The sequence below is a fragment of the Pteropus vampyrus genome, unplaced genomic scaffold, assembly GCF_000151845.1.
Source record: "Pteropus vampyrus isolate Shadow unplaced genomic scaffold, Pvam_2.0 Scaffold4, whole genome shotgun sequence".
In the NCBI taxonomy this organism is placed as follows: domain Eukaryota; kingdom Metazoa; phylum Chordata; class Mammalia; order Chiroptera; family Pteropodidae; genus Pteropus; species Pteropus vampyrus.
Window position 1 is genome coordinate 12,486,734 of NW_011888785.1, and position 23,009 is coordinate 12,509,742.

General features: G+C 39.7%; 1 protein-coding gene and 1 pseudogene across 4 annotated transcripts in view; both read left to right on the top strand.

Moving 5' to 3' along the window:
• SLC25A13 (solute carrier family 25 member 13) overlaps nucleotides 1-23,009 on the top strand; it is a 165,075-nt gene that overhangs the window by 23,978 nt on the left and 118,088 nt on the right. For 2 of the 4 annotated variants that reach the window (XM_011363329.2, XM_011363321.2), the window contains exon 3: nucleotides 2,854-2,996. In XM_011363329.2, the coding sequence (XP_011361631.1) occupies nucleotides 2,854-2,996 (143 nt within the window). Of the gene's footprint in view, nucleotides 1-2,853; nucleotides 2,997-10,600; nucleotides 10,708-23,009 lie in introns of those variants that run through there. The other 2 variants (XM_023533097.1, XM_023533096.1) reach the window with 2 other exon arrangements.
• LOC111743340 lies at nucleotides 4,720-4,838 on the top strand (annotated as a pseudogene).

Genomic DNA, 23,009 nt, shown 5'->3' on the forward strand with positions numbered 1-23,009 from the left:
TTGGGTGGTAATAAGAATGGGGAAATTGAGGAGAAAACAGGTAGCTCAAGGGAGAGTAAAGGAGGTGATATGCACTGCTTAGAAGTCTAAAACCGGAAGGAGCTGAATGCCTATAGACGTTGGAGATAGGAAGACAGGGTAAAGGAACTGGACAAGAGAAATAGTCCATATTACAAATTGTAGTAGTAATATTTGTTACTACTACACTTGGATTTTTATAATTATTGTCAGTAGAAGCATATATGTTCTTAAATTTTTTCGTAGGAAAAATAAATAATTCGTTTTTCGGAAAACGTTGTTCTTATGACAAAACAGTTCATATTGATAAAAATTTTAAAAGCAGATGCATATAAAGAGAAGTAACTTGTGATCCCAGTAGGTGATCTCTCTCTCTCTAGCTATATCCATCCATCTATGCATCCATCTAGATTTATTTTGAAGAATTAGCTCACACCATCCATTACAGAGGCAGAGAAGTCTCCTGATGTCTGCAAGCTGGAGACCCGGGAAAACTTGTGGTGCAATTCAGTTCAAGTCTGAAGGCCTGAGAACCAGGGTAGCTGATGGTGTAAGTCTCAGTCCTGGAGCCAGAGAAGCTATGTCCCAGCTTAAGCAATGGAGCAGGAATAAAGAGGGTGGAGTCTTCTTCCTCTACCTTTTGTTTCATTAGGCCCTCAAGGAATTAGATGATACCATCCAACACTGGGGAAGGCAATCTACTCTACTGAGTCCACAGATTCAAATGCAAATCTCATCAAGAAACAGTTTCACAGGCACACCCAGAAACAATGCTTCATCTGGGCACCTCTTGGCCATTCAGTCAGGTTGACACATAAAATTAAACGTCACAATTAGTATTATACTGGGTTGTTCACGGAATCCTAAAAGCCTTCCCATGTTGTAAGTGTGTGTTTAGTCATATTAAAACTTCTACAAATTGTAAAAGAGAAGGACTTGAGGTCACTTGTAAAATCTATTCCCGAAGAAAGACTAAATAACATTTTAAAGATGTAAGCTGTAAGATGTGGTCCTGGACAACCAAGAGATTAAATGGAAAAAACGAAAGTTGGAGGATCCTTACCTCCAATCACATACAGAAACAAAGTACCAATGTATTGAAACTTAAAGGTAAAAAATAAACCTACTTTAAAAAAGCTAAGAGAATGTACGAGTGAATAATTAGCCTTGAGATGAGGAAGAACTAGTTTCTAAAGTTAGAAGTAATGGAAAAAATTGCAAAGGAGAAAAAAACCTACAGACTCAATTATATAAAAATATCAAACTGGAAAAATATTCGCAACAAATGCGATAGACAAGGTGGGGAAAGGGCGTGTTCGCACACTGTTGGGGGGAGCGTAAATTGGTACAATCTTTTCTGGAGAGCAGTGTGATAATAAGTATCAAGAGCCTTAAAGTTCCTCTCCTTTGACTCAACAATTTCTTTTCCAGGAGTCTAGCCTTCAAAAATTGCCAGGAATTTGCACAAATGTTATATACACGGCTGGTTACCTTAGCTTTATTTAAAAATACTCCAAACTGGAAATAATCCAACTCTACTGGAGAGGAGTTAAATTTTGTTTTTAAGTTAATTCTTTACTACGATAAGCAAACATAGGTGTAATTCAAAATCACAGTGTTGCTGTAATTAGCAGTGTCATTTCCTTTATATTTCAGTCTTGTTTTTGCCTCATTTAGGAAAATCAAAATAGAATTCTTTCACATTTTCTAAAAGCTGAATTCATTGCTAACTGAAGAATGGGATTAGTGGGCCATCTTTGAGCTTTTCTTCTGTATTATGCTAAAAAATGTGAAATAAAACTAGTAATATAGAAATTTGTAAATTGCTTACTGTGTGTAAGATGTTGTGCTAAGATTATTACATGATTATTACTTTATTTCTAGGATCAACAGTATGAAGGAGGTAATGTTGTTATCTCTATTTTATAGGTAAGGAGCCAGAGGCCCAGAAAGCATTAGTTACTTACCTGAGGTCATACAGGTGGTAAGAGGCAGAAGGAGAACTCAGGGCAGCCCGTGCCCGAGGGACTCCAACGCTTGTTACTGAGTATTTAAGCAAGAGCTTATCCTTCATTGGAATTAAAATGTAGAAATAACAAGTGGCTTTTTAAAACAATTTAAATCAGGCTTAACCTTGGGGTTACAGTTGGAGTGGAGACGCTATTATTGTACCTCACTTCATTGTGCTCCCCCGTCACAGTGGCCACCAGTGTGGTTCCTGTCACCCATCTCTTTCTGTTCTTTGTATAGCTCGTTGTCCTCACCTCCCACCTACTACTGTCCACCTAAATCACTGTTCCGTTCCTGGAATCAAGAGACTCTTTCCTGCTCCGTTAGGAAATCATGGGATCCCCAGGTCGTTTCTCAGCATTTCCCACAGTCCCTGGGGCTCCATGGAGCAGGAGTTAGCAAGTTCCCACTTACAGGAGCTGGAATGTACCACACTAAAGGTACGACCTGGGGGAACGCTACGACACAGCATCGCGTGCCACCTAGTTCTTATTGACCATTTCTGCTCTAGAATGAAGAGGACACTAACTAGAGCAGCATTTCATACCCACTTCCATAAAATCCCACAAGAAGCCGTGCAGTTCGTAGTTTATTTTCCAGCTCAGCCTGTCATCCTTTCTTGCATCATTGATGCCCTTGAAGCATGAATGGGCAAAAACTCTGTTTTTGTTTTTCTTTGATGTGATGGGAAGTAACTGTCTTTGTGAAGAGAATATTATCATATCTGATATTTTATCCTTTGAATATTTTCAGCTTTTTAACTTATTAATCTTATGATTGTATACTTTTGAGACTAAAATATCTTTTCTCTCTCTTTTTAAATAGTATGCAAGCATTGAAAAAAATGGTGAATTTTTCATGTCTCCCAGTGACTTCGTCACTCGATATTTGAACATTTTTGGAGAAAGCCAGCCGAATCCAAAGACTGTGGAACTTTTAAGTGGTGTAGTGGACCAGACCAAAGATGGGTATGTTTATTTTTAATGATCTCATTTAACTTTTTGTGTTTGAAACAACTGTCTGTTGCTTTAATGATGAGGATGTCATTGTAAACACACGTCTCATCTCCTAAGCGCATCATTTTTTCTACCTATTGCAATCAATACATTATTTTAGAAATAATACTTTAATATTTTCTTTAGTGTTCTTATCACAGCTGAGGATTCTATGTGTGTATTTTTTTGACATAGTTTAAAGAACTATTTATAGTTTCACAGAGCTATTGTTGATAAGTGGTATGAAGATATACCAGTATGTTTACCATATGTAAGTTGGTATTTTTCAAGGCAACTATAAAAATTGTGAGTAAATGTAAAATATAGCTCTAAGAACATAGCTTTTCTATAATATTTCTCTGCTCAAATAGCTTTTAAATCTAACGCGTGATTAAATACGAATAACAGAAGAATATGATTCCAAATCCCCATGAAAGTTGTTCTGCCAAGCTGGAAGGGAGAGACCGAACCATCTGAGATTAAATAAAACATTTTGCAAAATGCTTTTGGGTTTTTTCCCCCTACCAGTCTTCTCCATTTACATTTTTAAAATGAGTCTTTCCTAAGCCGTATAAAATTGCAGTTGGTTTTCATCATGTAGTGTAGAATTTGGGGCTTTGAATTCTTGTTAATATGAACACTAGTGACTACCCCTAATAGCCAAGTATAATCAGGAATAGGCTTTCTTTATGTGAACTGTAGTAGACCCAGCCATATGCCCACACTGCTTGCCAGCACCCCCTTTGACAGATTGCAGTTATCTGCCATTCTGGGGTGGTGTTCTCTAGCTCAGAGCTCTCTGTCACGTGTCTGATTCTCCCACATGCATCGGTTTGAGATACAACCAAAGTAAACTCTCTTGGTGTACTTCAAATGCTTTCAGTTTTTACCAGCATTTCCCTTTTCTTATATATGAACCTGTTGTCCCATCTTGCATGGAAATAACCTCCTCTAAAGTAAAGATCTTGCAGAGTGGAAAGGAGTGGGAGGAAATTGGCAAGTATACTTTCTGTAATATCCTGGAGGATTGCTGGATCAAGCCTTCTCTCTTTGTTCTAGTAGCAGTTACTTCTGTTTTCCATCTCCACCCCAAGGTAGCAACTTAGCTTGGTAAGGGAACATCGTGTATGAGTAGGCCTTCGCTCGCTCACAGGGCCTCTATAGAGTAGTGCAGGGAGAGGCTGAGGCATATTTCATACCAGTCTATTGAAGCAAAAACTAGATAGGATACAGATTTATTCTAGCAAACATTTTTTTGAGAAAATTTGGTTGCTTCCATACTCTCTGTGCTCAGGATTCAGAGGAAAGGTGATGAACCTCACATGCAACATAAATTATCTAACTCAGTGTTTAAGATCAAATTTTTTTCTTTCTTGATAGTTTAAAATTTCTTTAAACTACAGAAAACTTGAAAGGATACAATGAACACCCAGTACATACCCATCATCTAGATTGACTAATTGTTAACATTTTTTCCACCTTTGTGCTCTTTGTTTTACACCCTTTCTTCTTTACGCAACAGGCACACACATAATTTCCTTTTGTGCCTGGACTATTTAACTATAAATTACAGAGAATTAATAGCCATGTCAAATATTATCTAATATCCGGTCCATATTCAAATATACCTATCTCTCCACCCCTCACCCCCCACTCTCAAATGCCTCCTTGCCTTTTTCTAAAATCCAGGATCCAAGTCTACGGCCATGCCACCCTGAATGTGCCCGATCTCGTCTGATTTTGGAAGCTAAGCAGGCTTGGGCCTGGTTAGTACTTGGATGGAAGACAACCTAGGAATACCAGGTGCTGTAGGCATTAAAAAAAAATCCAGGATCCAGTCTAAGTTTTTCCGTTACATTTAGCTGTTTATATCTTTTAATTTAGAACAGACCCTTGCTTTCTATTATTTTTTTATGACATTGATTTTTAAAATCCAGGCCCATTCATTTTGTTTAGGTCCCATGTTCTGGACTTGTCTGATTGTGTCTTCATGCCTGCCTGGATTCATGTTACATTTTGGGGTTAGGAGAGATTCTGTATACCTGCTCTATCTTCTCAGGAGGCATGCTGTCCCAGCATTGAAGATGCTAAGTTTGGTCACTTAGTTAAGGTGGTATCCACTAGATGTTTCCATTGTATGGGGGACCACTTTTGTTTTATAATTAGTAGATAGAATACTTTAACAATGTGTGGATATCCTGTTTCCCAGCAATATTTCACCCAATAGTTTTAGTATTCACAATAATCCTTTCTTGAATCAGTTATTACAATGGGGTATGAAAACTGGTGATTTTAAAATTCTATCCTATTTACCATTCTTTGGTAAAGAAAAGCTAGCTTACTTCCCTTCTCTTTTCTTTCTCTCTTAACCGTTTACATCAGTATAAATTCATGGACTTATTTATTTTAACTTCAATGTGTTATAATCTGTTACTGTTATTCCCTTAGATGCTAAAATTGTCCTGTCGTGGTCAGTGGGTGTCCCTTCAAGCTGGCTCCTGTACGCTTAGCCTTTGAGTGCTCCTTGCTTTTGGTAAATAGGATGTTCTAGGCTCACTTTGGATTTTTCCTGCCTCTGGAAATCACTCTTTTCTCCAAGAAGCCCTTTTTAGCTGGGATTGGCGTTTGGAAACAAAGATCTGAGCACTGGTTTATTATTACTAGGGTGTTACTGCTTCTCTGACTTTTAGTAGAAAGAGCTGGGAAATATACTTTAAAAAATCAAAAGTTCGTATTGACATTTCCTGTTTAAACTTAACATTACAGGATTTTTTCTTTGTCTTTTATTTTGTATCTCTTCCTCTCTTTCAGTATTTTGGTTCCTAATTACATTAATACATTTAGGGGCATTAATTCGTATAATCATAATACTTTCTAATGTATTTTGCCTTCTTTTCCATCCCCATCTCCAATTCACTAGATGCCTTAAATTCATTAGATGCAACATTGTAACATACATTTTACATGTATAATAAAACATAACATATATATATTTTCAAAAGCTTATAACAAATCTGAAATGTTGGCTTCATTTTCCTGGTTTTACAGAGGAGACTGCTGAGGCTCTCAGTGTTCAAACAATTTGCTGCCAAAAAGGTGCCCAGGCCTGTCAAGACCCTGACATTTGCAGTGTTCGGAACTGCCTCTTCTCTCATAATCTCGCAGTCCTCTTTAACCTGACATTTTCTTTAAGGTGTTGTGTTATCTTAAATCTCTGTGTTTTACTGTGACAGAGAAAATCGTAGAGGGCCTCAATCTGTTACCCTTCGGCTAACTTATTCTTTTCTAGTTGTGAAAAGAGTATTAACAGTGAACAACTCAGTTTTAAAAGGGAAAAGAACCACCCATAATTTCAGCTTGACAGAGATATTTTGAACTTTTTAGTATCTTCCATCATTTCTTAACCTGCATTGATATTTTTTATAATTTGAATTCATTTTTATTATAATTCTCCTTCATAATCTTTTAGACTATATCAGTCAATTTTCATATCTTCATATGCTGTTCACATTAACAGTATTAAATAGCTTCACCATTTTCTATCAAATTAATGTACCATACTTTATGAAATCATGCCCTTATAGAGTAATGTCAGTTTCTAATTTTCTAAAATAAGTAGTATTAGAGTGAATATCTTCATTCATATGATATTTTCCCTTTCCGTTTGATTACTTCCTTAGAAAGAAATTAGAAGACAAAGATTCCTGGGTCTAGGGTAGAACTATTTTATCGCCCACCATGTGTATCGTGGTAATTTTTCCAAAAGGGCTGAGCAAGTCGAAGAATTCTTCCAAGGTGTTTATGCTTACTGAGCTACTAGCAAAGGGCCAGTGTTTGAGCCTGGGCCTGCCCAAGGCCTGTTCAGATGTTGATGTGCCATTTTCCCTAATCCTAACCCAGACACACAGCTCCTCAGTATTTACTTCACAAATAGGTATAACCATACATTCGTTCTTAGTGTAAAACTATGAATTCCTTTAGTTCCCCTTCCTTTCTCTCTCTCTCTCTCTCTCTTTTTTTTTTTTTTGAAGCATGGCATTTGTCAAGTTCATAGTCACAAATTATTATCTAAAATCAACCTTTGTTCCTTGAAAAACTTACATGGCAGAAGCCACGTGTTGGCCCACGGAAGCACAACACACACAGCAAACAATGGCGAAGCACTGGAGTAGGCTTTATGCATTTAGCCAGGCTCTTGGGGCCGTAATCACCTAGCTTGACTGGCCAGAAGAATTTTAGTGCATAACTTTGTTAAAATTTGAAAAGCAATTTATAGACTGACAACCTTAAGATTTAAAAATAGTGACAGCTGTGCTGACCCAGAGGTCATGGTAAATTAAATAACTGATTTTTAGGTAGGTACTACTGTCCATTAGCTGTGGTTTCTTGAGTGTGCAAACCAGGTCCTGCATATTTTGGTATCTACAGTATCTAGTCCAATATCTGGCCTCTGCTTCACATCAATTTGTTGACTAAACTTAGGCAGAGCTACTCAGAAGGGTTTACTCTGTAATGTTATGAAAGCCCAAGACTATTGAGAGAATAGAAGGTCTAGTTCATATTCTAGGTTACTCACTGTAGTAGTCTGAATAACGGCTACCTGAAGATATCAAGTCATAATCTCTGGAATTTGGAAATGGAGCCTTATTTGGAAAAAGTTTCTTTAAGATATGATTAAATTAAGGATTTTTTTTTAATGATGACATTGGTTAACGAAATCCAGTAAGTTTCAGAAATTAAGAATTTTGGAATGATGATATTACCCTGAATTATCAGTGCCTTACTTGCTATCACAGGTGTCCCTATAAGAAGCAGAAGTTTTGACACAGACCCTGGCAGGAGTAACCATAGAGATTGGAGTGATGTGTCCATAAGCAAAGGAACACTTGGGGCCACCAGAAGCTGGGAGAGGCAAAGAATTCTCCCCTAATGAATCTCTCTTTGGAGAGGCTGTGACCCCACTGTCACTCTGATTTCAGACTTCTGGTCCCCATGAACTCCAGGCATGGAAGTTAACCACCTGTGTACCGCGTGAACTTATGGTAAAGGGATCCAGTTTTTCTGGAGCCCTCCTGATTCCAATTTAATGTTTCATGAGATTGCGACTTGGTCAGCCTTCCATGCTGTGAGCTCCTCTCAGAGTGCTGTACAGCTTGTCGTTAACAGCTGTTTGAGAACCCCATCTCTGTGCCTGGCTGTTCTGTATGTTGAGGATAACTGGTGAGTGGAAAAAACATGCTACGTGCCCTCTTGGAGCTTCTAATTTAGTGGAGCAGACAGGTGTTCATCAGAGAACCACAAAAAAATGAACTGATGTGTGATAAATGTGAAAGAGGAGCATGGTGTGAGAGACGGTAAAGGGGGGCTTCTGTGCTGACTGGGAGGTTAGGAAAGACTTCCCGATGAGTGCCATTTGAGCTCTAGGAGTTGAAGAAAGGGTATGGGGGACAAGGGACAGAGCACTGCAGACAGAGGGAACAGTGATTGCCAAGGGTATTCTGAAATGCAGAGGCTGGCATGCTTGGAGCATGGAAGGTACAGGACACAGTGGTAGGGAGGTAGGAGTGGGCAGGCTGCGTAGGAACTTCTAATTCATATTAAGAATTAAGGGTTCTTATCCTAAGAGCAATGGAGCGCTGTCAAAGGGGGATTTGAGTCAGGACTGGCAGAACTTGCCTATGCTGCAGCGTGCTTGCTGTGATTTCACTGGTCCTCTGCTCTTCCCTTCTGATTGTCTGTTATGTTTAGATTTCTCTGAATTCCACTGTTTTAATAGATTTAATCATGGGCATACTCATTTTTTGAGGTACTTTGTGGGAGATAAGAAGAAACTTTGCCCACGCCTGGACACCTTTTGTTTAGTGGGTGTCACAGGCGAGGAAGGCTTGTCCCAGCATCTGGCGGGCGGGAGTGAGGATGAGAAAGCCGGGGAAGAGGAGGGAACAAAGGTCTCTAAAGGCTTCTCAGACCTTCTCACCTTGCTTGCTGTTGGATTGTTTGTACGGTTTTTGATATGTCTTTTAGATTGTGATGTTTTTGTTTAAAATAGGAATGAAGCTTTCTTTGTGTATCATGTAAGTGTGATTTTTATACATTGTTCACATAGCTATCTAGGTAAAAATAAATGTTGTGAGTGTGTCCCTTTGAGCATTGTAAACATGTTTCCATTTGTTATTTGTTTTTGTTATTAACTGTCTTACTGGAGAGGTCTTAAGCTCAAAGTGTGTTTCCACGAGTATCTGATCTCACCTGGAAAGACTAAGTGGTGCCTGTATAAGCTGGAGGTGTTGGGCGCCTGGCCTCTTGGGCTCAGGGTGCTGGCTGCGTGTTACAGCTCTGACCCCTGTCTGTGTGGAGTGGGCACTGGGTGGATCTGCTTTCTAATTGGTTTGCTTGGATTGTGTACAAATTTACCACATACACATTTCCAGTCTTAAGTGTGGTACCTCTTTGCAGCCCAGAATGTCAGAAATTCTGGTTACTTAATGATGAGTTGACATGTCCAACTTACTACATTACCAGCACTCATTTCGTTGAATCAAAATGGTAGCAGTGGAATCAACATCCACAAATCATTTCTTTCTGTTCCGTATGTGGAGGATCAGTTCTGCAACAGTGCCCATTTGAAGTAGGAAGAATAAGGATGTCAAAGAAGAAAAAAAAGAAGTCTAGAGTTTTAAAATGTGTGTCTATATAAATAAAGTGTATTCTCTGCTTTTCCCATGTTTGTTATTTTTCCTTCTGAGAAAAAAAAAAAATAAGGCCTTTTAAATACTTCGCAGGGTGAAGGAGCATATAATGTTGTTGATGACACAATCATTTTTCTATACCTGTTTTCACTTTGTGAAGCTGTCACGATGAAATCCAGGCCTTGGCCACATGCTGGGAGTTAATGAGGTTTACAATTGGCAATGCTTAAAGAGTATTAGGGTAATGTATTTAAACATCAGCAGTTCACAGTCTGCAGTGCTCATCATCTGTCAGATACAATCCGGAATCAATAAGAGGAGGCCTTTCAATTTGCTAATAAGGAAAGTTTTCTACACTGCTAGGGTGGACACAGATCTCAGATAAACACATGAAATTCATAAACTATAGTATTAAGCAAAAGCATCTCTTTATTAAAAAAAAAAAAACGATAATAATCACCATCAGTCACCTGAGAAGCTTAAATTTTCTTCTTAGTCATCAGACTCCCAAATTAATCTACCAAAACAAAAAGCCTCATTAGCAGCTCTCATTGAATCAGTGTTATTTTTTCTTTCTCTCAAGGTGTCTGATTAACCCCCTTTCTTTTTGCATTACTCACTTTGTGTTAATATTTGATGTCTGAAATCATAGGGGGGGTGCGTGCAATGTGGTGGCTAGACACTGTCTGCGAGGGGTGAATTAAAAAGAATTCTTAAAAAGGTTTGTATTATGTTGCTGGTATATTAGAAAACCTTTAGGAATGTCAGGTGCCTGGGATTATTTTCTTTTTAATTCCAGAAAGGGTTGATTAATGACGAGGTGCTGATTTCACTTCTCATTCCTGTGTGCGGATAGCCCTCCCTTTCTTCCCCTTTGTTCTTTTGCATACCAATCGAGACTGTCCTTTGGAGAGTTTTGCTGTCAAGGGAAGGTGAGAGATGGGACCATAGCTGGAGGGGAAAAGAAGGTGAAAAGAAAAGAGGGTCTTTTTAAGGTGAGTAGATTAAGCATCACTTATCCCGATGGGAATGACTCTGCGGACAGTGGAGAATTGACACACTGTAGGAGAAAAGAAAAGTCTGGTGTCTTGTCTGTGTGGGAGGTGGCCTCTTGTGAGTCTGAGACCTTTTCAAGGAGTTGATGAGGTCCAGACTGTTGACATGATAACATTAAAATGGGATCTGCCTTACTCGCTGTGTTGTATTTGAACTGATGGTTCTAAAAGCAACGGTGGGTAAAACGGCTGGTGCCCTATCTCTAATGAAACAGTGCCACTAAGCCACACACTGTGAGCCGTCATGCTCCACATTCTCAGCACCCATTCCCACCACCCATTCTCAGCAGCAGCAGCGGTGATGATGATGCCGCCAGTTCCGCTTCAGGGTGGCCTTGAAGAAGTAGTAAAAAAAATATTGATTTTCTTAAATCTCACCCTTAAGTAGATGTCACTTTAAAATTCTGAGTGACTAAATGGGAAGTGTCCATGAGGACTTGCTCACTGTCGTCTGATGGTTGTCTGGAGAAAAGCGCTTGAGCAGTGTTTTGAGTTGCCAGTTAAGCTAGTTATTTATTTTTTTTCATGGAACACTTTTTTTTTTTTTTAATTTGAAAGAATGACTTATTTGAAAGAATTAAAATTCTCACATGACAGTTTCCCATTACGTAAAGATTTTTCTGATGTAATTAGTGCTGATATTAATTATGTGATTTTTAAATATAGTATAATGAGATGTGCCAACATTCGGAAGATCTGCATAACTTAGGGAAACATGTTTTCCAGATGACCAAGTAAATGTTGTTTCGGAATCATGCATGTGTAAAAGATCTATTCAAGGTACAAGCAGACCCGTGGATTTTAATGTAACAGAATGGAAAGTGTTCATGGATGCAGGTTCAGCTTCCACATTGCAACTGATTTTTAAGAAACTATCACTTGTTGAGATTTGGTGTTGTATCATAGAAGAATATCCACAATTAACTAGACAGACAAGCTATTAAAATACTCCTTCCATTTGTAACTATGAGTTTGTGTAAGACTGAAATCCTTCATATCCTCCAACAAAAACAATATATTACAGCGGACTGAATGCATCCATTAAGTCAGTCGTTTAAGAGATTTGCAGACATAAAACTTTTTTTTCCTCACTATGTGTTTTAGAAACTGTCGTTATTTTTCGTACAAATATGTTATTTACATTGCTGTGTAATAGGTTTATTCACTTTTTAATGTAATAATAAATATTTTTTAAATATTAGTTTTAATTTTCTACATAGTAAATATAATAGCTATAATGCACATAAATAAAAGCTCTTTGAGAACCTCAATAATTCATAAGCATCTAAAGTGTTCCTAAAATCCAAAAGTTTGAGAAATACTGAGCTAGAAAAATAGAAGGGCAAGTGAAATATAGAGTAAAAATGTCATATAAATTTAGTGGTAGAATTTGGGGAACATTTTCTTCTTGGTTTTTCTCTGGGAAATAGATGAGAGAGAGGATGAGGGTTGAAGTATTGGCATTTTGAGAGAGAAGAACTTACTAAACAGTCGTCTGGAAGTGGGAGGGCGAATGGACGAGAGAACATAGCATGGCTGGGCAGGACTCACTGGAGGCCCACCTGAGGATTTGTGCTCACAAAATTCAAAGTGAAACTGCTTAGTGTGGCTGTGTGCTCTCCAGCTGAGTTCAGCTGCTTAGCTCCTGGCATAGAGTAGGAAATGTTGGATACATCCCAGGTTGAGGACATGGCCATTGAATAATCCAGAGCCGGAGAGGTGCCACAGAGGCGAGGGATGTGCAAGGGAGCAATTGTAATGATTGACTATAGATTTACTATGGATAAGAGGTAAGGAGAGGATATTGGAGTAGGAGACAGTGAGAAGGTGGTAGGCTTATTGAACTGCAGGTTTCAGTGTGGTAGAAGATTGTTGAAGTTGAGGTATCAGAAGGCGTGAGCAGGAAGACTAGAAGTTAGTGGCCAAAAAGTGAGATGCATAAAAGTGAGAATAGGGAGGTATTGCAGTTATTGATAGTGGCAAAAGTCTAGAGTCTGACCATGGGAGTGAATGACTAAGGAAAGGTGGAGAAAAGATCATTGGAAGAGAGGAGTTCAAGAAATTGGGAGGCCAATTTCTTGAATCCCTCTGTTTGAGGGATTAGTATATTGAAGGATAAGTATGTTGAAAATACTGAGAATTAAGGTAGCAGTAGGATTGGAGAGTGTGTCAATGAGCCAAAAGCTAAAACATGGTGGGGTGGTGGGGAGGGATACAGATCAGTTGTTCTTAGGTGACAGAAACAAGGAGGGATGGTATAGTCAGATGATGTAAGTATTTGAACTGGGGGTGAGAGCGGGAGTGTTGGGGAATGGTCTAGAAGACACAACGAGAATGAAGGAGTACACCTACCCTGCTCGTAAGCCTGGTGCAACCCAGTACTGCAGAGGAGAGCCCCTCGCTGTTTAAGGAGGGGGCTGCAGAAGAAAGATCATCCTCAAGGGAGAACCATGTATTGGTTGGAGCAAGAATGTGGAGGGGTTCTTAAAGGATTCCTCTGAAAAGGATTTCCTTTAGTAAAGAGATTGAGGATGAGATTTTGCTCATCATGAATTGTGAAATCTTGAAGGCACAACGGAAGGCTTTTTGGGAGATGGCAAAAGAATAAAGAAAATGCAGAGCCCATGGGAATTGGATGTGGGTGATAAAAGGGTGACCAGAGGGTCTTGGGCTGCTGGTGGAGGTCAGCATGCACAGGATAAAGGACCCAATGGAATTAGTTCCAGTGGACTCCACACTGTATGTGCTGGGAGATAGGGGTATTTGCGGAGAGGCTAGGAGGCCTTGGGAGGGGCAATTTTATTCCTTGAAGAACTTCTAAAGTAAAATTATTCTGTGAGATTTGAGCTCTGCTGTGTTTTGTTTTTGTTTGGTTTGGTTTTTTGTTTTTGTGTGTGTGTTTTTTTTTGTTTTTCCCTAGATGGTTAGACTAAAGGACAAGGCAAGCAAATAGTTACTGAGCACACAGAGGAGAGGGTTCCAGACCCAGTGTTAACAGTTTCCACCTGTTTTCTCCTTTAATCTTCATAACAAATCCTTAGACTAGGTACTTTTGCCCCCATTTTTTTTAGAAGGGGGAGCACAATCAGAGAGTTAAAATAATTTGCTCAAAATTACATAGCTAGTGAATTCTGGAACTAGAATTTGTACTTAGTTCTTTTTTATTTGTGCCCTACCTGCTCTACCATGGAACTTTCTAAGTATAGAGAAGAATATTAAAAATAGAGCTTTGCATGAGAACTGAGCATATGTCTTTACTTAAAAGTTATGATGCCCTTTGCAAGATTCTTACCCTTTAAGACTTTTTGGCCAACTATCATCTTTACCACCAGACTTAGGAAAAACTGTCCTCACATTTTTTTTTTTTTTTAACCCAGGAATAGTTTTCAGAACACTTTTTCCCTTTTACTATCCTTAGACTCAACCTTGAGGTACCATGGCATACCATGTTCTCAGAATACTTATCTTTACCGGGCTAGCACCTCTCCCTTCTTCCCAGTATGTGAAGGTGAGAGCGCAAATACTGTTCCCTCCCACTTTCCTCGTTTGGTCTTGCTTTACTGGTACCATAGGTGTTTACAACTTAGATCTAAAACTGTAAAGAAAAGAAATCAAATGTAAGCACTGTTTCCCAGCTACTTGCAAATCTGTTTCCCTACCAATGTCAGTGTTGTAGGCACAGGATATGGCAGTGGCTTAAATTAAGTCTTGCGATAAACTGTGAGGATTGAAGTGTAACCTGAGATTTAGTGCCTATTAACTTTCCCATTGATTGTGACATAATCGTCAATGAGTCACTTCCTATTAAATAGAATGAAGCTCTCAGACTTTAATGAAGGTTTTTGAGGGTAAGGCTTCCATTGCAATTTGCTATAAAGGTTTTGGGATCTTCAACCTCGAAAAGTAAGGAGTGAAAGAAGATAACTGACTCACTTTCATAGAAATTGTAGAATAATTTAGTTTCTGTAATAAAGCATATATAGTAAGATAAAGTGGCCTTGGGTTACAAATTGAGAGAATCTTGATTTTTAAAAAAATCTAGGTTATTTTTAGATTTATTAATTCATTTAACAAATGTTTATTGGCACCAACTATGTGCCAGGCATTGTTCTAAACAAAACAGTAAACATTGTGTTCTTACATAGCAAATAGACAACGTGAACCAATAGATGTTTATGACAGAGGCAGGTAGCTGTATCTACTAAAGCAAGGGGAGAGGATGGTAAGTGACTGTGTGTGGGCTCTGGGGTGCCGTGGTCAACAGGGTTGTCAGGCAAGACCTCTTTGAAATGTGACATTTAGGCAGAGCCCTCAGAGCCATGTGAGAATCTGAGTTGGGCTTTCTAAGTAGAGGGAATGACAGATGCAGAGCCTGAGGTGGGAGGACAGTAAGGAGACCCGTTTGGCTAGAGGTTGATGAGGAGGAGGAAAGTAGAAGAAGCCAAAAAGGTATGCAGGGGCCAGATTATATCCTATTAAAGATCTTACAGAATTTTATTCCAAGTGTAGTAGAAGTCACTGGAGAGTGTCGAGCATGGGACTGACATGATGTGAATTAAATTTTAGAAGGATCTTCCTAACTGATTTGTAAAGGATAGAGTGAAGTGGGCAGGAGTAGAGGAAAGGCCAGACATCTTTGGACTAGAGTAGTAGTTGTAGACCTGGTAAGAAGTGGTCGGATTTGGGATTTTCTTGATAGATTGGATATGAGATATGAGAGAGGGCAATCTGAGCAACATAGGAAATTCTTGGAGAGGAATAGGTTTGGAAGCAAAACTAAGAGTTCTGTAGGACGTGTTAATATTCAGATGCCTATGAATGGATAAAGAAGATGTGATACACACACACACACACACACACACACACACAAATGGAATATTACTCAGCAATAAAGAATGAAATGTTGCCATTTGCAACAACAGGGATGAACCTGGAAGGTATCTATGCTAAATTAAATGAGTTAGACAGAGAAAGACAAATATGGTGTGGTTTCACTTATATGTGGAATCTAAAACAAACAAACAAAACAAAATAAAAACAGACTCATCGAAATAGATAAGATTGATGGTTGCCAGAAGGGAGTGGGGTGGCCGGATGGGCGTAAATCATGAAGGGGAATATACTCAATAATATTGCAATAAGTTTGCCTGGTGACAGATGATTACATTGTAAGGTATAGAAATGTCGAATCACTATATTGTACACCTGAAACTAATACTATATACCAACTATACATAAATTAAAAAAAATATATCGAGGTGCCTGTTAAACATGCAGTTGGAAAGGTAGGCTGTTAGATGTTTAGGTATAGATTTCCAGGGAGAGGTCTGGGTTAGACAGACACAGGAGTCAAACAAATTGCTTGATCAGAGCCAATTTTCAGCATAAGGAATCGGTGCTGTAATTAGTAACTTTAAAGGTTCAGCGATTTGGGGATTGTTTTTTGTGGGAATGGGAGCCTTTTTAATATTGAGTTTTTTGAACTCATACGCTTTTTAAATATATATTTGGCATGTTTTAATCAAATGTGTTTATCACATCTTTGGCCAACGAGAACCCTTTTATTTTTTCATTAGTCTTTTCTGATAGACTCCATTAATATGTCATAGCTTACTTGCTTTCTGGCAAAACAGGATGTTATTTTGTGTATTTCCTGCTCCAGACCTAGAATCATTCACTCCTCCATGGAGCCCTTATTCTTCTTAATGGGCAGTTGTGTTTAGAGACCACAATTTGGGTGGTAAGTGTATTTTTTCTTTTAGGTTGTTACTGCTTTTAGGTCTTTTTAGTAGATAGCACGGGGAAAAAAGTCTTCATTTCATATTGATATTTCTGATTCAAAGTTAAACAGTTGACAAAATTAAAGTATATTTATTTCTTTGATTTTTTTTTTTTTTTTTACTCTTTCATTGAAAGTCTTAGTTACCAGCAACATTCACATAATTACATGTATGCAAGATGTAGACTATACTTAAAATAATAAGACTGGTATTGCTGCTAACAATTAGATAGTGAATGAAGTTTAAGATTTCTTTTCAGCTTTCTTTGTGCTTAGTATGTATCCCAATGAATTTATACAGTGAAAATACTGTGTTCTAAGGTTATTTGAAATAATTCGTTTCTCCGTGTGGTTTTGCCACCAACTTGATATTTGGTTAGGTTCATTCGTTTCAGTTTGTTTTTAATTTTTAGAGATTGCTTTTTTCCTTTTAGACTTAATTTAATTTTTGAATATGTAAAACATATGTTTCCTAAGTCAAAATTGTATAACAGAAGCAAGATATCTTCAGAGAAGTCTGACCTACCATGCCTGTCCCTTCATCCTGTCTTCCTTCTTCCTTAGAGCTCACTTTTATTTCCTTTAGTTTCTTCTTCCACAGGATATTTCTCTCTCAAATATAAGTAAGCTGTATGTATGCATATTCACGTTTGTATTTCTCTCCCCATTCATACCCAAAAGGCAGCTATGCAAACTCTCTATATACTATAGATGTATTCCTATGAAAGAGTGTATGTATGTGTATGTGTGCGTGTGTATTAGGATTCTCAATATAGAGAGGGAGGGAAGGGAGAAATGACAGAGGGGGAGAGATTTATAATAAGGAATTGGCTCATGTAATTGTGGAGGCTGAGAAGTCCAACTATCCGCCATCTGCAGCCTGGAGACCCAGGAAAGTCAGTCATGTAATTTAGTCCGAATCCAAAGGCCTGAGCATCAGGGGAGCCGGTGGTTTAAGTCTCAGTCTGAGGTCAAGAGAAGATGAACGTCCCAGCTCAGTAAGTCAGGAAGAGAGAGCAAGTCCACCTGTCTCCATCTCTATGTTCTACCCAAGCCCTTAACAGATCGGACGATGCCCACCCACATTTGAGAGGGCAATTTGCTTTACTCAGTTCTCTCATTTAAATGCTAATCTCATCCAGAAACACTCCCACAGACAGCCTGAAATAATGTCTAATCTGGGTGTGTGTAATATGTAATAACGTTTAATCCCAGGTCCCAGTCAGTTTGATGTAATATTAGTCCCCATGTGTGTAATATTAGTTCCCAGAACATATTTTCTCTCTCTTTCCTCCCGCACTTTTGTCACTTAACTATATGTCCTGAAGATCACTCTATGTAAGGACATCTTACTTATTTTTTTTATATCTGTGTAACATAAGAATACACATTTTGAATCATTTCCCCAGTTTATTCTAATAGCCATTAAAGTTTACAGACCATTGCTTTTAATACTTACATTATTTGAGTCATAAGGATATTTTTCCAGACCATCTGTTAGGGCTCTTGTCAAAGAGAACCAGACACATTGTGATGAATTAGATGAACTGTAATTACACTCAGGATATTCTTTTACTTCTTTACGTTTTCTCTGCACCAAATGCTTCTGAGGCCGTCTGCCCGCCTTTCCCTTATCCACATGCGCAGGAGAAGGGCTTTTATGTTACATACCTCAATTCTTCTGGGAACCGCTGCCCTCCGACAGAACGGGTTGTTCAAATAGGAACACACAGTGGAAGGAACATGGATAGTGGTGGATAAAACCACATTCACATCTTACTAAGTCTCTTAAAAGTTCTGGGACTGTAGACTTTCTGAGCCTGTTTTCTCATCTGATTAAATGGAGCCGGTACCTGCTCTGTGATCACTTGTGTGTTGTTACTCAGTAAAATAACATCCATGAAAGAGTTCAGTCAGCTTTCCCTTCTCACTTTACTCACAAGTCTCGTTCCAGCGTTTCTTCTCTCTCCCACATCATCACCTCCCCTGCCCTCTCCCATTGCTGGGACCTTTTCCTGACAGCGCATAAACCTTCTGGTATCTCTCTCATATTAAGGAAAACTTCTCATGACTCTGCCTCCTCCTCCATCTCTGCTCCACTTCTGCTCTCTCTGCAGAGCTCATCGAGAGCGTTGCCCCTCTGGCCCTCTGCAGTTTGTCTCCGCCCATTCACGCTCGAGTCCACTCCCCTCAGGTTTCCTCCACGGCTGTCCTGGGTCTGCTCTTGTTCAGATCCTGAGGAGGAAAAACTCACTGCTCCTTCTGTGTGCATCTCCTTTACTACTCACACAGAACACTTCACTTCTGATTCTTCTGGTCATCAGATAAGTGGGGTTTCTTTCCCCGCCATACCAAACAATTCCGTGACATCAGCTGGGTGTCCTACGATTTAACTCAATTCGGAGAAGATCTGTTAGATCCCACAAGACAAGGGCTTAGTGCCACGTGACTGCCCTCCCCACCCCCATCACACGTCCAATGCCAGTCACAAGTCCAGGTTGTTACCTGTGCTTCTGACTCATCAACGATAAATCGGAGGTTTTCGTGGCCCTCTCCTGGAATTCGGTTAATTTATGAAAGCGGCTCACAGAACTCAGGAAAACAGTGTACTTATCCTTTACCAGGTTATTATAAAAGGTTTGCTAAAGGATGCAGGCGAACATCTAGATGGCAGAGAGGCACAGGGCAAGGCATTGTGGAGGGACTCAGAGTTCCTCGGCTCACTGCTTCCCCAGAACCGCGTGCTCACCAGCCTGGGAGCTCTTGAACCCTGTGTTTTGGGAATTTTTATGAAAGCTTCATCATGTAGATATGATCAATTATTAACTTCACTTGTAGCCCTTCTCCCTCTCTAGATAATGGGAGTGGGCTGAAAATGCCAAACTTCTAATCATCTCTGGGTCTTTCTGGTGATGAGCTCCTATCCAGGAGCCCATCAAGAGTCACCTTAAAGACACTGCTTAGAACAGAGACACTGCTATCACCCAGGGAACCAAGGGATTCAGGAGCTCTCTGTCAGAAACCGTGGTCATAGAATAAATAGGACAACAAAAGATGCTCCTAGTGCCCTTGTCATTTAGGAAATTATTAGGGTTTTAGGGAGTGCTGTGCCGGGAACCAGGGGCAGAGACCAGTATATATGTTTTGTGTTATCTGACAGAGCCCCATAGCAAAATCCACTAAAATACTAGTCCTCAGGGTTACGTAGCTGCTGCCTCGCACCTTCCCAAAGTACTCTCTTGACATTCAGTACACCACGGTCTCTGGCTTTTCTCACACCTCCCCGGCTGCTCTTGCTCAGTCCCCTCTTCTTGTTCTTCCTCATCTCCCATTTTTGGGGTTCAGTCCTGGGACTTCCAGTTTTTTCTAACTACTTGAGTGACCTCATTTCACGGTGTCTCTAGCCCTCTCCTCCCTGCTGAGCTCCAGAGTCAGGTCCACGCAGCCACTTCCTCGAGGTCTCCATTTGCTTACCTACTAGGCCTCTCAAACCTCAGGTTTCCTGAACGAGGCTCCTGATCCTTCTCTCCAGTGGCACTCTTCCTTCCTTTCCTGTTCGCTGTCTCAGGACATCGCATCTTGCAGTTGTCCAGACCCAAACTCTAGAGACATCCTTGTTTCCTCCTTTTCTCTCATACCTCACGTTTAATCTTTCATCAGATCTAGTTGTCTTTACCCTCAACATAGAGTAAAACTCCTTCTGTCCTATTTAAGAGGGTGGCAGTAGCAGCAGCGGCTCTGCAGGCTTCATTATACCAACATAGACAATACGAGAAAGGAAGATATGAGAGAGATGACCGACAGGGATAGCCAGGACAGACAAAGACCCACTGCACACGTCTGGGGGCGAGCCCTAGATGAGAATAGGTCCAAAGGCAAGTTCCAAGGCAGGCTCGATTACTTGACTTTGTTTCATAAAGGCACATGGGACAAACTATCAAGAAGTTTCCAACTCTTAAGTTAATAACTGTTGTCATCACTGAAGGACTGACAATTTGAGGCTTCCCAACCAGGGCATCCCTTTAGGAGATACTTAGTAGGAGATGTATCAGCTTGATTTCTAACACAGAATCCTTGTTCAACCTGCACCAGCAAAGATGGCGCTGCACCAGCTGCTGGTGAAGATGCTTCAAACCGGCAGTAGGGCGGCACACTGCCCACCACTCTAGTTGTGCTTCATTTCAATTTTCTCTGCAAGTTCATCTAAGTGTACATTTTCAAAACTAAAACTGTATTACGTGAGCACCAAAAGAACTGAAATTCTAAAACTATTATTAGTTCACTCTTCAGCGATGCAGCGTAACCAGTGATTGACGTGTAGCCCCCAGTTGGCTAGTTCTTTAGATTCACTCCCAGGGATGTGACCTGCATTTTACATGACTTAGCCTTTCTTGATTTCATTCGTAACTAACTGTGGTGGGATGTTGCCCTGCATCCAGTGCGACTGCTTCTTACCTCTTCTGCTGCTACTACCACAGTCCAAAGCATGGCCAGTTCTCACTCCGATGGTTGTAGTAGCCTCTTAACAAGCCTCCCATCATCTAGTCATCCCTTCTGTCTGTTCAGCAAAGCGACCAGAGTGATCTTGTTAAGACCTAAGCTGGATCATTTCACTCTCTGGCTCACAACCTTTATGGTTTTTCATTCCACTCAGAGTAAAAGCCAAAGCCCTTACTGTGGCCACCAAGGCCTTGCAGTGGCCGCTCCTTCCTTCCCCCGCTTTCCTCCTTCACTTTCACCCTGATTACTTTGGTCCAGCCTCACTGGTTTTCTTGCTGCCTCTTGAACACACCATGCTGTGTCACCTCGGGGCCTTTGCACTTCCTTTGCCAAGAAGCTCCTCGCCTCCTTAGGGTCTTTGCTCCTGTGACACCTTCTTAGGGATGCTTTCCCCAAACACACTATTTTAAACTGTACCCCTGACACTCCTTTCCCCGTTTGCTGTAGTGGTTCTCATAGTGGTTCTCATCTTGTAACAAAGACTTCCTTGTTTTGTCCCCCCTCGACTTTTTCACACACATTCGCCTGGAAGCTCCATTAAGGCAGGGATTTTTATCTCTTTTGTTTGCTGCTAAATCTGCAGATCCTAGAACAGTGTGGCTGGCACATAGTAGCACTTCGTTGGTGTTTGTTGAATGAATTTGAATGAACTGAATACATAAAGCGCCGTGAGCATGCGAGATATTGTTATTACGATGATGAGCGGATGAGATTCTCAGGCTGTCTTTCTGGTTCCATATTGAAATTCAACATGTTAAAATCCCTAGTTGTCATTTTCCCCAAGGAACAGTGTACCATTTTATGCAGTCTTGTTCTGTCACAGGTACTGAAACGTTTAGCAAATTTTTTTCTCCTCCGGTCTTTACTTTTATCCTCTCCAAATAGACTGGTACCACAATCGTGTGGGATCGTTCTTGTTTTTTTAACATTAATTTTTTTTGTACCAAGAAAACCACCCATACCATTAGTGTCTTGATCCTTTTTGAGACTCCTGCCCTTCCCCGTCAGTACCCTATGAAGGCTGAAGCGTTTGCTGACTGGGCACCGTTCGGCTCTGCCCTTCTGCCCCTCTCATCTCTGCTTGTGGTCTGGTGAGTTACAGCCTTCCGTGGTTAAATAAACGCAGCCATGTCTCTTTTAATTTTAGTTCACATTATCCTTCCAGTTATTAGTTTAGAATATAATTTTATTTTATTTTATTTTTATTTTTATTTTTGAAATTCACTAAAGGTGTTGCATTTCCATTTGGGGAAAACTCCCCTTGAAAGTACCTATGGCTTGGCTGAGCATGTAGTTCATATTGAAATCCCCTTTCTATCGCTTTATAATTTCCTGATCAGTGCTTTCTTCTGGAGGTGTTATTATTATTTTTTTAAGTCAGGAAGTAAAACAGTCACCAATGTACTGAAGGAAAAAGCATTAGACGCTGATGTTGCTTTTCCACAATTAGCAATAATTGTACCTAGAAAAAGCAAGAGTCTCAAAAGTCTTGTAGCTTAATTTGCTTTTACAAAAACATAAAGTACTCCCAACAGTTTCTAATTTTGATTGTTCTTTACAATTGCTGTTCTGCGTTGTAATTGCCTGCTTTTTAAAAAGCTTGGCATTGTTATAAGACCTTTAGAAACAAGACTTGTTAATAGATGCAGAGACTGTGTGGAATAGGATGGAAACCATGTTGGATCAATTGGGACAGAAAACTTTCTTTCCTTACCTGTTTTTCAGCACTTATATAGGTTCTTCCAGATAGTAAAATAAAATTTACCGAAGTAGACTAGGCTCAGACAGTTATAATAAATGCTTTTGGTTATTTTAATGAGACTCTACATTCATGGGTGGCCTGAATTAACAGGTGAATTCATTGTATTTTGTTTGTGATTATTTGGATGACAAAACATAAACTATAAGAAAAAATTATGTTTTTTCTTTACCAAATCTTGTGCCAGTTCTCAGGCAAGCAAAT